Source organism: Tenebrio molitor, chromosome 7 (genome assembly GCF_963966145.1).
Source record: "Tenebrio molitor chromosome 7, icTenMoli1.1, whole genome shotgun sequence".
NCBI lineage: Eukaryota > Metazoa > Arthropoda > Insecta > Coleoptera > Tenebrionidae > Tenebrio > Tenebrio molitor.
The window spans coordinates 5,052,750-5,065,543 of NC_091052.1; the positions used below are offsets into that span (position 1 = coordinate 5,052,750).

The 12,794-nt window shown below is 34.1% G+C and overlaps 1 protein-coding gene across 6 annotated transcripts in view; it reads right to left on the reverse strand.

Moving 5' to 3' along the window:
• Positions 1-12,794, reverse strand: part of LOC138135556 (uncharacterized) — a 68,980-nt gene that overhangs the window by 33,336 nt on the left and 22,850 nt on the right. For 4 of the 6 annotated variants that reach the window (XM_069054311.1, XM_069054310.1, XM_069054314.1 and 1 more), the window contains exon 2: positions 1,604-1,666. In XM_069054311.1, the coding sequence (XP_068910412.1) occupies positions 1,604-1,666 (63 nt within the window). Of the gene's footprint in view, positions 1-1,603; positions 1,667-2,227; positions 2,307-12,794 lie in introns of those variants that run through there. The other 2 variants (XM_069054315.1, XM_069054313.1) reach the window with 2 other exon arrangements.

A 12,794-nucleotide genomic window follows, 5' to 3' on the forward strand; every position in this document is an offset into this window, starting at 1 on the left:
ACCGCGACAGTGCCATTTTACGTGGGGAGTAAAACAGCAGCGTTCAGGAAACGTGCAATTAAAATGCAATAAACTTTTTCTCTTGAGTTGTTGCTAGAAACGATAGGCGGTGAAATGGCGAGAATTAATAAATCCGATGACATCCTTGAACACCCGTCGTCTAATTTGCGGCAACGTTTGAAGAGAACCGGCGAGAAAGCGTCCATCAAACGTAAATTTGAAGAGTCATAAAGACGATTCCGACCTATGACCACGTCTAACCTTTGACGTATCCTTCAGTCAAGAACGATCATATAACAATTCGCGACACCTCAATATGTAACACGTAATATTTGAGTCAATGGAATAATAAATAAAAGTCAGGGTTCCATTAATAATGTGTATTATTTAAAGTCAAATTTTAAGGTGTTTACGCACAAATAAAACTTATTTTTATTCGTGCATCGTTAAATGCAGAGAAAGTCCACGAGTCCCTGGCGTTTTCGCGTTTTTATTGTGAACTCATGGATTTTTATCTCGGATCACACCTAAATTCAAACCCGTGACCCGAATAGTGAGGCAGAAATAAAAATATCTGAATCACCTCTGGATTTGCTTATCATAACGTAATTTATACGTTCGCTATGTGAACGCTTTTTGTGTAAACGCTGTTCGCTGGACCCGGAAAAATACAAATTTCAAACGGCCCACCCCCACAACTTTCTATTGTTTTTAGATGTAGAAAATCGGAAACGTGTCTGAATCGTTTCAAATGTCAATTACTGTGTGGCAATAAAAACGTTATACCGCCAATTGTGTCTGCTGTCAATTAAGCTGGCACTCGAGAGAATCTTTCTTTCGTAATAATAAGCCTTCAGTAGCGACGGTGTTAATTATTACCGGAAAATATTCACTTCTTTCGTCATAAATCGTTTTTACAGCGAATCCTACCAGACAGTTAAGTGTTGTCGCAGTTGCAACAAACGCGAACAATAATTTCATTCGAACTAAAACAATAACTGAACAAAATTTCGAATTTACTTTCGGTCATTTAAAAATCAATTTTGATCTACAATAGGTTATAATCTTTATAGCCTTTCAAGAACTGCGATAAATAGAAATAACTGTTTTTTAAAGTACGAATACGTACACTGATTTGCAAATGAGAATTTGCTATATATCGTATCTTGCAAATCAATGAAATCATTTTTAGATCTAATGATTGATTGCTTTTTTATCGTCATCTTTCATTAAACTTCATTTAATTTCATTAATCTAAGTAATGTGTAAATTAAAAGATGTAAAATCTTAGCTACACTGAAAATTACGTTTTGAGTAGGAGAAACGAAAACGACACGAGATAATAAAAAAATTGCGACAACGTAAACAAGCTAAAATTTATAACAACAAGGTTTGATGGAACTATTGTTTTCCTGCGGATATGAACAATCAATCTTTTCAAAATAATAATAACTTTTCATTTACTTAGAAAAATGAGTTGATGACAAAATAAATTGTAAACAACTTCTGAAAACTTATTTGCTACGAACTCCTTTATACAGTGGTTGTATATTATTAAAAATTGAAATATTTAAACCTGACAAAAAAAAGATTAAGTACATACCTGTGTCATTTAGTAATCCTCGTATCGTCTCATCGTTGAATCCCTCTGTCTCGGTAGACATGGCTGAAAATAATATAATTGAGTTAATAACGAATTTGAGTGAACAAACGCTTATAATATATAATGGGATCACAATTTACATCGGATCTACATTTCAAACAAGAGAGGTTCATTCCAATTGTTGATTAGTACTGTTTGCAAAATCAGATTCACCACAGTTCAGTTAATAAATTAATTATAATTTCCTTGTTCTAATTTGAGAGGTAATTGATTATTTATTTTAATGAATCCTCGACAAGGACACGATTTTCACATGAGAAAGAAAAACAAACAATTTAAAAAATCGTAATAGGATTAAATTAGTTTACAGCTAAATATTGTTACGTAAGAAACAGTAAGTCGAAAAAGGTCGCAGGTATCTTTTACAATACACGTGTTAATAATCATTCACATTTAGATAGAAAAATTTAATAAGTTTATCTCAATGAGAAGGTAAGAATGCTATTTGAACATTTATGTATTCAGATCGTAAATTTCCCACCAACTGTAACATTTAAAAAGTCGATAAAACTAAAAATGTTGAACTATAAGATTAATTAAACTGTCCATGTAAAAGTAACTTACGTTTGACTTTAAAAATCATTGTGATAGGCAAGCTTAAATCACTGTCTCATCAGTACAAAACAACAACTGAATGAGTTAACTCAACTGTGATACACTTATAGACAATGATAAAAAAAGATAAATAGATACGAGTACTAGAACAGCACAGGACTTGAGATTGTAGTAAGCGCTGCTTGTGTACTGTTTAAGAAATTGGTAAGCAGGTATATAGGAATTATTTATCAAATTAGCATCACAATGGATTAAACCTAAAGTTAATATCAATTTATACCAAAGTAATAAGTTTATCAGTATAAAATAATAAGGCCTGTGCAGTGGAAGTGCATAATCCTTTTGAAATCCTTTGGATTAAGGCCTTCTATTTTTAGCATAAAGGATAATTTTATCGTGAAAATCAGTTAAATATGCTATTTCGGACACGAAAGATAATTATCATTATTTGATAATTGTGAATTCCTGAGGTAGGTCGATTAATTTCTTGGGTGCAAAGAACGTACCTAAATTAATGAAATTTGGAATGACACGAGGAAAAGATGTGAACGATTTATCTACAAAAAAAAAAAAATGGAAGCATGGGAATTGAAGTTACCATAACATTTTTTCTTGCGCCCCCAAAAACAATTAACACATCAAAATTACGATCTAAACCCTCCACCACCCGGCCGCACGGCAATTTTGCCGGAGTCCATACACTATTACGGATATTACTATCAAGTAATAGTGCAGTGCTTATCAACATAATTACCGGCGTCTCGCCTCCACATTTTGACTTTGTTGTGTTTTATTATGTTCTGTGTCAATGTTAAGGAACTTCCTCACGATGTGATATGAGTATAATAATATACCTTTTTGAATTTCAACTACCAATGTGTTACCTAAATCCAGAATTTTTAAATCAAAGAGATTGCGGTACTATTCCCGTTGCTGAAATTATAAGTGGTAAAATCGAAATTTTTTCTAAACACCAAAGATTTAATTTAATTTTATCGTTATAAAAACATTGAATAACATTATTGGGTCACAAGATCAAAGTAAACTTTCCGATACCAGCCTGTACATAAATGTCAGTCAACTTTTCTATTATTTGCATTGGTAATTCCGTCTAGTTAGACGCGAGGTTTCCAAATAAACAGACGACCTTTCTTTTTAAACACACCAAGTAGAACTGTTACCGTCAAATCTTACAATAGCTGCGATTCCACGTAATTCCTCATGAAAAATAGCTCGGAACAAATTCAATTAGCTAAGTAGGTAGGTCATATTGATTTAGATAGAGTTTAGGGAGTGACAATCTTTTGCGGGTTAAATCCAGTTATTTTTAAAACATACCATCAAGCTCCAATTAATGAAAAAACCAGATCGTCTAGGAGGGTTCCCCTCCTTTGACCTAGTCCCATTTTCAGTAGAATTTTTATATCGACTTATCTTTTTATGATTGTTGTTCTTGCAAGCGTTGCTTAAATGTGGGGGAATTTAGCAATTTGCACCTTATCTCAGAAAACAACAAAATAAAAATCGAAGGTTGAGTTACAAAAGAATTTTTTAAGGGTCGAAATTAACAGTTCAAAGACCTTGCTACTAACGTAATGTTTACAAGAGTTAATCATATTTGCTAAAACGAGAACACTTACAGAGGGAATTTATGGAGAAACTTTTACCTCAACAATCCTATTTCAGTCTAGATAGAATTCAATCGGTATTCCCGACGTGCATCAAACAGTCTTGTTAGAATGATAAGGTAAAAGTGAGCCCGAGAAATGTGGACATTCCCAGCCTGTTAGCACCATGTGCACTCAACTACTGAAAACTACGGAAACTGTAGATTCTATCAGTTGTTAAAATAATTACTGACACTTGCACAATAAATCTTTGTTATTGATTTTGCTAATGATGAAATGACATTTTCTAATATTCCATCTAATTATAACATAGCACGCATGGAAAAAATGCAAGGTTAGCGTTGCATTACAAGATCAGTCTTCTTATTTATTTATTAACACAAGGCAAACAGCAAATATTTGTTTAGCCGTACTGTGGATTGTGGGTTATTAGCGTTATGACTGTGCAATGTAAAGCTATCATTAAAAGGGTATTCTTTTAAATTCTTGGTTAAATATGACAGGAGGTCCTGAAAAATTTCCATCAAAACACCGATCTCCAAATTGAAAAGAAAAAATATTTCAAAATGCCAGATGGGTTTGCACCTTAACCCCAGTCATGTAGAAAATATGGCTACGTAATAATCATTTACATACAACCTTTTCACTTTCTTTCATAAAAGAAAGTGATATGTGAGAAGAATTGATAATGACGTCAGATTCTTTTCTCCAGAATTAAAAATTAGATGAGCTTAATTTTTGCACAAGATATCACTTCCTCCTGCAAAGGCAGATTAATCTCTTCGACTACTTTCCTCAAGCCAGCAGGGAGCAACATTAAATCTGATTTATGACAGTTAAAGATTTAATGCGTTTTGTCACAACTGCCGATTTTATCTTTTATCACAGATTACATCGCCGAAGTGATGCAATACCGTCGATCCATTGTTTTCTCGATTATTGAAAATAATTTTTACGAAATATTTAACGAGTACCCTCAAGTCTGGCGAGTTCCATTTGAACAATGTTAATCTTGATGCAAGCTATTTCGAAAACGTCGCAGATACGCGCATTTGAAAATGTAAAAGTGCAAATATTTTGGAACTTGACAAACAAGTTGACGTACATTATTTTAATTTATTGCAGGCTGAGTACGTCGTTAGAGGCAATAACAAACAAAAAAAATATGAATAGATATATTGTAGATCCATAAAAGAAAACACTAAATTAGAGATGTTGCGCAACTGTAAATAAAATGGGCACATGACACAAAATGGAAACCTGCTATTAATAATAATGTTGTGGAGCACTATGATACAATACAATCTGCAAATCTTTTGGAATATATAATCAAGAAATATCGGCTGTTACAATGAAGTAATGATACAGATTGATCCAGCATTGCAAAAAACATTGTTCAAGACTCATGTAGCTTAAGGCACTAAGATCAGGGTCAAGGCGAGTACTTTGTGTACTGTTTAGAAGAGTGATTCACAGTATACACCTTGCTCACTCCAAATTCAATTATCGTAACTGCGTCAAAAGCACATTTGTTTGGATTAACTTCTTCTGAAGCACAAGAATTCAAAAAAAATAAAATAATCTTGACGAGAAGTTTCAGTTTTTGCTACTGAAGATGGTACCGTTGAGTTTATTGCTACTGTGCTTATCAGCAGGATCGTCTAAAACGTAGTTTGGTAAATAATGTTAAAACCTGTCGGTACGATAACAATTGTGTCAGAATTTTTTTTTGAATTGTTCTCAACAGAAACTGGAGTGTGTTGAGTTCAGCTATTTACAACCTAAAAATTTAATTAGCCCGCGTACTGGTGCTTTGCTTGGAAAATAAATTATTATCGAGTGTAAAACTTCATGGCCAACAAAATTGCCACTGAAAAAATAAAAAGTGCAACACGATAACGGTCACACCAGTTTTTAACCTTCAAACACAAAACAATTTTCGCAAATTGAAACTCGACGTGTAAAAAAATAGACAAATAGAAGCGGTTAAACCTATTTGAGGCAAATATCGTGCAAGCATTTACATTCAAAAACTGATATTTAGAATGTACTTTGTGCAATAAATCGAACGCTACTTAAAAGAAACAATACAGAAACAAATAGTTTTGGAGATTCTCAAGAGGGAAATCATGTGTAAATAGAAAAAGTAAATAGAGTTTTTTAAACAATGGTTTTTTTTAATCTCAACGAAATTATAATGAGATCTTTATCAAAATAAAAAATGTATTTCGTTGTCACCAGTCGATATTTTCAAAAAAATGTGGGCGAAAAATGATCAATATTTAGCCACAAAATGCTGCGTTTTAGCGATTTAATCGCCACCGTACATAAAATTTCGTACATCACGCAAAGAATGAGAATACTTTTATTACTTGCAATGTAAATTTCGTGTCGTTGACCCTTGCTTCTGTAGTTAAGTCAAGCCTAATTTCTCGAGCAAATGAATCTGCTTCATTCATTTAATTTTTCGATTTGAACTTTAATCTGAATGCGCACACGAGAAAACTAATCGATCCGATATTAACCAGAGAAGAGGAAAGGATCGAGCGAAGAACCTTGCGGGACCATTAGTAGAGTACAAAACGTGAGCGCCGGGTCCGCTTCAAACTTCTGTATTTTTGTAATTAACCTTCTGGCAAAAGCAACGAACATCCTTAGGTAACCTTCACCGTTGCAATTCGCGAATTGTTCTGCCGCGTGTTCGACAACCGTTTGAACTTGAACAAAAACAAATATCTCCATTACATAACTCCGCACATGCTTCACACTTAACAAATTAAATTTGCGCACACAGATCTTCGATTATTCTCCAGTTCCTGATGGCAGATTGAATTCTTTGTCCGTACGAAACACACATTCAGGAAAAAATTACCTGTTCTTTTCACAACGCACGTTACTATTATTTATCATCCAAGGCAATGCCCAAACATGACTTACGATAATTACCGACAATTTTTCCGCTTACGGTCGTAACTTCAATGTTAAAAAACAAACTGTCAGTTTGGGGACGAAATCGTCAATTTGAATTTTAAAAAGAAACAAGGACAAAAAGTGAACAAATTCAGGAAACTGGAGCGGACAAAATCTATCTGGCTAGACAAGAATCTGATGCATTATTGAGTGAGAAAGCGAAAGGCGGAAAGAGAAGCTTAGAAAATCGCAATAGGCGGCCTAATTTAGCCTTGAACTTGAAATGATTAATCAGAATTTTAACATGGTGTAAACGTAATTAATTCGTAGTTGCGACAATCTCGTCGCCTGATTTGGGAAGGAGATGAATTTTTTGCTGACGGAAAAGTTTATTATTACGTCCCAATCTACGTGTTTCCATTTAATGGAAACCTTCGACCAAACGAAATCATCACAGTAACCGATCCTCTTCGACTAGCAAGTCTGTATATTTCCTTCCACCTTGACATTGAGCCTCGGCGAGAAGGTGAGCCTTTGTTAATTTCTCTCCACAGTTACTACCATACTACCGGGGTACAGTAACGAGCTTGTTAACAAACTGTTTAAAAATTATCATAACACTTATGTAACTCTTCCGCTTATCAGCTCTTCCCCTTGTCAAAAAAAAATTAATTTCCTTATCAGGGCCAGTCGAGTCAAGACACGGTTTAGTACAATTCATATTTATCGCCGAGATAAATAAAATTGTTAAATCAGGGTTACTTAACAAAACGACTCCTTACATTGTATAATTGAAGGACGAGATCAGATAATTGTGAGAGAATAGACGTTATGGTAAACTATTTCTCCTAAGGATAGTGGGCAAAATGAACGCGCTCAACCACCATGACTTATTATATCATGTCCATCTGCTACTAACTTTCAACTTATTGTGAAAATTAAGGCCATCGTCTGTACGCGGAAGGAAACAAACGGTAGAAATCGGATCAAGTGCATTACGAACAAGGACAACTAATCACTTCAAGATTTGCGCTGCATCTTGCAATTCTCATGATTCATGCGATGTTGCAGCATGGAAGGACCTGTGTCATTGACACTGAAAATTTTCATGTCACCATTTATAAACGGCGACTTACGTGACTGAATTCCACTGGGAATGTACATTTTTTAATTGCTTTTGTTGGGTTTGAATATTAAACAGGTCCAGCCTCTATAATATGGTAGGTGCAAGTACGTAATGAGGTACAATGTCACTTCTGTAATTAGTCGATCAGGAGAAAACTGAACCATGGATTTCTTGCACATTATCGCATCAAGACAAATATTTGCTTTTATTAATGTATTGTTGTGTTTCAACTCGCCCCAAGCAAGATGCTACCTAGCCTTGACATCGATAATGGCTCTTCGCTAGTTTGCAATGGAAATTGATAATGTTAAAGGCAAATGTGAGTTACAGTAATAACACCATTATATTATTATCTTATAGTTTTATATAAGGCAAGATGATTTGCATATACAATAATAAACACGACCATTCAAGGCCTTTATCATCAATACATCATCGTCATCGTGCAAAATTTCAATAATGTAGCAAATTTGAGAAAAAACTTCATAATCCAATTGCTTACGCAACACTACCGCATAATTTTAAAACAGTTCTTATCTTTAATAAGTTCGGTCAGTGAATATTCATTGGGCATAATACGATTATTGACTCGTCGTTGCGGAAATTCTTTGATCTCTTTGTGGGGCATGTTATTATTTGTTTTTAGAAATAACGGTTGCCCACACTGACTAGTGTTAAATATTCATTTCACAATTTTACAGATATTTAAAACCAGTTTTAAAGAGACTCCGGCCAGCAAATCAGCAGATTTTAATCGCACGATCACGTGTTATTTACTTTGTGACTAAGAAAACCAACTGGTGGAGTACCATTCACTTGTCTTCTCTTGCGCATCGGGAAAACAAAACTGATCAAAATTTTTGAGTGTTGAGAGAAAGGGTCATCTGGGTCGGTACCCTCGTAAAGATAGAATTTATCGTTGTTCCTTGAAGCTTCAAATGAGACCACTTTCTTTGAAGCTTTTGTTTTGTTCATCAACCATCAATTAAGGACAAAATTGGAAACTGGTTCGAAAAAAAGACGTTTTAACGACTGTTGTCCACATGGAGGAAGGTGGAAAAGAAAAAAATGGTAATGGATGCGAATAGTTAATTAAATCGTTGTCATTTATAACAGGGATGGGAAATGGAATGAATCAAGTTGGAAACTTATCACAACGACTTATTTCAGATGAGCTAATTTATATCTGTCTCTTTAATTGGAAAAGTAAACATACCACAATACTTATTTTCTTGGGCTAAAAACTTGTTTAATATTAATAAATTGGGCCAAAAAGAATGCTTAATACATAAAAAATATCGATGATATCAAAAATCTGCAAATTCAAAAAAGAAATACAGATCTCTACTAAAAATTAAATTTCGAGAATATTTATGTAATTCACAAGTGTCACATGATCCCCTTTTAACAATTTTAATTGGTCGAAATAGGGTAGGAAGAGGAAAGATATTACAGTGATGAAATAAAAGTAATAAAACCAAAGAACTTATCACCTTAATTTGATCCGTTTCTGAGCCATCAACAAATTTAAACAGGAGATATGATTAAATCCATGATATGACTTGTGAAACTGGAGCAGCACTTATGCAGTTCGGTTTCCTCGTAGATATTATCGATGATAATCAAACCACTTGTTACATTACAGCTGAACATGACTCATTTCTCAATAATTGGTAAGAAATTTTGTGATTGGTGACCAGTGTGGACACCCTTTTACTTTGGGTGAAGTACCAAAAGTAGATCTCATTAAAAATTAATTATTTATTGATTATAAAAGCTGCTCCAACAATTGACAAGGAAATCGCGCTCCAGTTCCGTCTTAAAGTTTAAAAACACGAACATCATTTTAGGAAATTATTCTTCTCAACCTTCACGGAGATTAAATCGACACTGTGATAAAACGTCGGGAATTAATTAAACATCAATCAATTCCACGTAAATGTAATAATTTACGTTTTTCAGTGGCACATTTAACGCAGCAGTTTTAATTAATTCGCATCCCGAATTAAAACCTTCGTTACTGAAAAGGAGGAAGTCACTTCCAATTATTCCAATTAAAATGACTACGAAAAATTGTTTTTGTCGTAAAACGCCAGAACAAATTGAGTTATTTATTTGTCGGTCATGATTCTAAATAACCATTAACCTGAGTTTGTATAAATTAATTTCTATAATTGCGCTCCTGCAAAAACATTATCTTGATTTGCGTACATGTACATTGTTTTCACTTAGAATCGCTTTTTTTTCGACTAAATCGGCAAAATTTAATGTTGCTAATTTTTCTCACCTAAAAAAATTATTAAAAGCTGTTTGATACAAGCTGATGGTGTAGGCATGTCCATGATTGATATATAAAACGCAGCTATGTTTTATTTCTAATAGGTTATTAGGACAGCAACTCCGTGCAAGGTTTTAGAAAACAAATTTATCAGCTTGTGTGAATGTGTCAATAAAACTGATAAATTGCACAGTTCGATAGAGCAAAGATTTACGGTTTCTTCGTTAGAACAATATGCATTATTGTTGGTCAGCAATTATTACTGTTAGGTATGCGTGAAAAATTGTCTGGAAATTACAAGGGTACATATTAAATAATTTACATATCTACAGCGAGTTTTAATACTACCACGCAGTTGCAGCAACGATCACCTTGCGGAATGAATTCTTGTAAATCAAACAATTATGCTGCAAACAATCCCAACGTGTCGACAGAAAAATTTTATATTTACTTTTATTACGAAACGGTGTTATAATTATTCTAATCTTAATTAATTGTGAATTAATATATAAGCCTTGAGTTACCGAGATAATTAATAACAGTAATTCTGATAATAATTAAGTTATGCGAACGTTATTATCTGCAAAAGTACGAAATGCGTGACAAACAGTAAGTACCGCAATGGCCAGGAGCAAGACATAGCCGGCGGAGATTTCAACGATCCCACAAGTCAATAAGCTGGCATAACCTCTCTTTTTATGTTACATAATAAACCAGCGTTTTGATGATGCCGACTACATCGCATCCTAAGTCATTTAATCAGAATCAACTTGTGACATTGGAGCTGATTCCGTCCACTTCCTGGGTGACAAGCATTTCGAATTTTTTGACCACACCTCCGATACCTTCCATCACTTGGACGAAATTAAAATTAGATCAATTAGTGATAGTTGTTTGGGTTTCAAGGAAAAACTTGCACGATTCAAGATTCAACACGGATCGATGGATTTGCCACCAGAGATGCGATTTTTCCATTTTTTTAATATGCAAATCGGCAGACATGACGCACAGCAGTTCCAGGTACTTGTTTGTAATGGTTTAATTGAAGCAACTAAATAACACACGGGATGGTCTTCGCGGAATCGTAAAAGTGTTGGTGAAGCTCGGAAAATTCTACCATCACCCGGCCAAACCTGTATGTTTTGCATCGGTCGTGTCTCGCGACTTTTGCAGGAATAAGGTCGGCAGGATTTATGCTCACTTTCACTGGCGACGATTCAGATCCTGCAAAAGTTGCCACATCTTTCTGCAATAAAATTCAGGAAGGTTCAGCTTCAACCGATTAATAATTTATTAGGTATCTGATCTGGAAAAAAACTACAATTTACATTTGTTCCTGCTAAATACTGCAAAACAAATTTTACATAATTTTGACATTTGTAGTAATTATTCCTGTGACATGAGTTATTTAATTGTAGCTTTTGAATTCTTACCCACAAACAAATTAAAGATACAAATTGTTATTGACTGGACAACCAGTGTTTCATTCCCATAAATCAACATCAGTGGATTTGTTCAAATAACAGGAAAGAGAATAAGCTGACACATTCATTAATTTTTGTTAATGACTACAATGGTTCAACTAATTATTCCAATCTGATAACCTCAAATACCGAGTTGCAACCTTTATTTCGGTTTTATCTTGTTCGACGTATTTATCTAACGGGTAACGGTTTTTTACAGAAAAATGTCATTGTTCTTTGGCTTCCAGTGGCCGTTTTATCTTGTTGTTGCAAAGTTAAACTTCAAAAAAATGTAAATTTAACGTGGAAAAACTCCAATAAAGTTGTTTACTTGAATTATATAACAAATTATAGGGACGAATTATAGATATTAAAAACGATTTTAAGAATTAATGATGGCTTTAAGGAATTTCTTAAATGAAAAATTCATTGTCTGGAACTCGCGTTCGTAATCTCATAACCCATCTAGATCTATTTTAAACGGTTTTAAGACTATTAATAGAGCCCTGTATTATCAAAGATGCTTAAGATACATGCACATACCATCAGCACACCTAGATTATCGCTATTTATTATTAGCACGTCATTATCTACGAAATTAATAAGTCTAAAATAAATTTTCGCATGAGTCTACTAACACTGGCTTCAACGTCACGATTTACTTTGGAAATTATCAAAAACGAAATAATTTCGCATCATAAACTAGCACAACTGTGCGATACAGTTAATTGTTTTAGCGTGCTGCAAATGAAACTTATCTATACTTAGTGCAAATTATTATCTTTGTTTACTGAATTTGTGCACAATCGATTCCAACACCTTAACCAGTTCTAGGTGGACCGTCTGAGCGACCACAACTAACAAATTCCTCGACTGTCAAGTCCAAATCTCAGTTACGACAACTTGTCATTGACTTTAGGAATGATTTTAAATTTGCGGTTTCATGTCGCAAGTACGTTACCATTCTTTTGCTGTGCGTTGTCCATTGAGACCTGTTCGTATAAGCGTTAAATTAGATGTTTACGTTAAAACAGCCAACCATGAACGCATCAATTTTTTAACATACAGATATTAGCAATTTTATTCGGGAATATACAACATGTACGAGAACACGTTTCTCCACTCCGACTGCGCCGCCTTATCAGATTCATTTTCGTCACAGTTTTCGTTT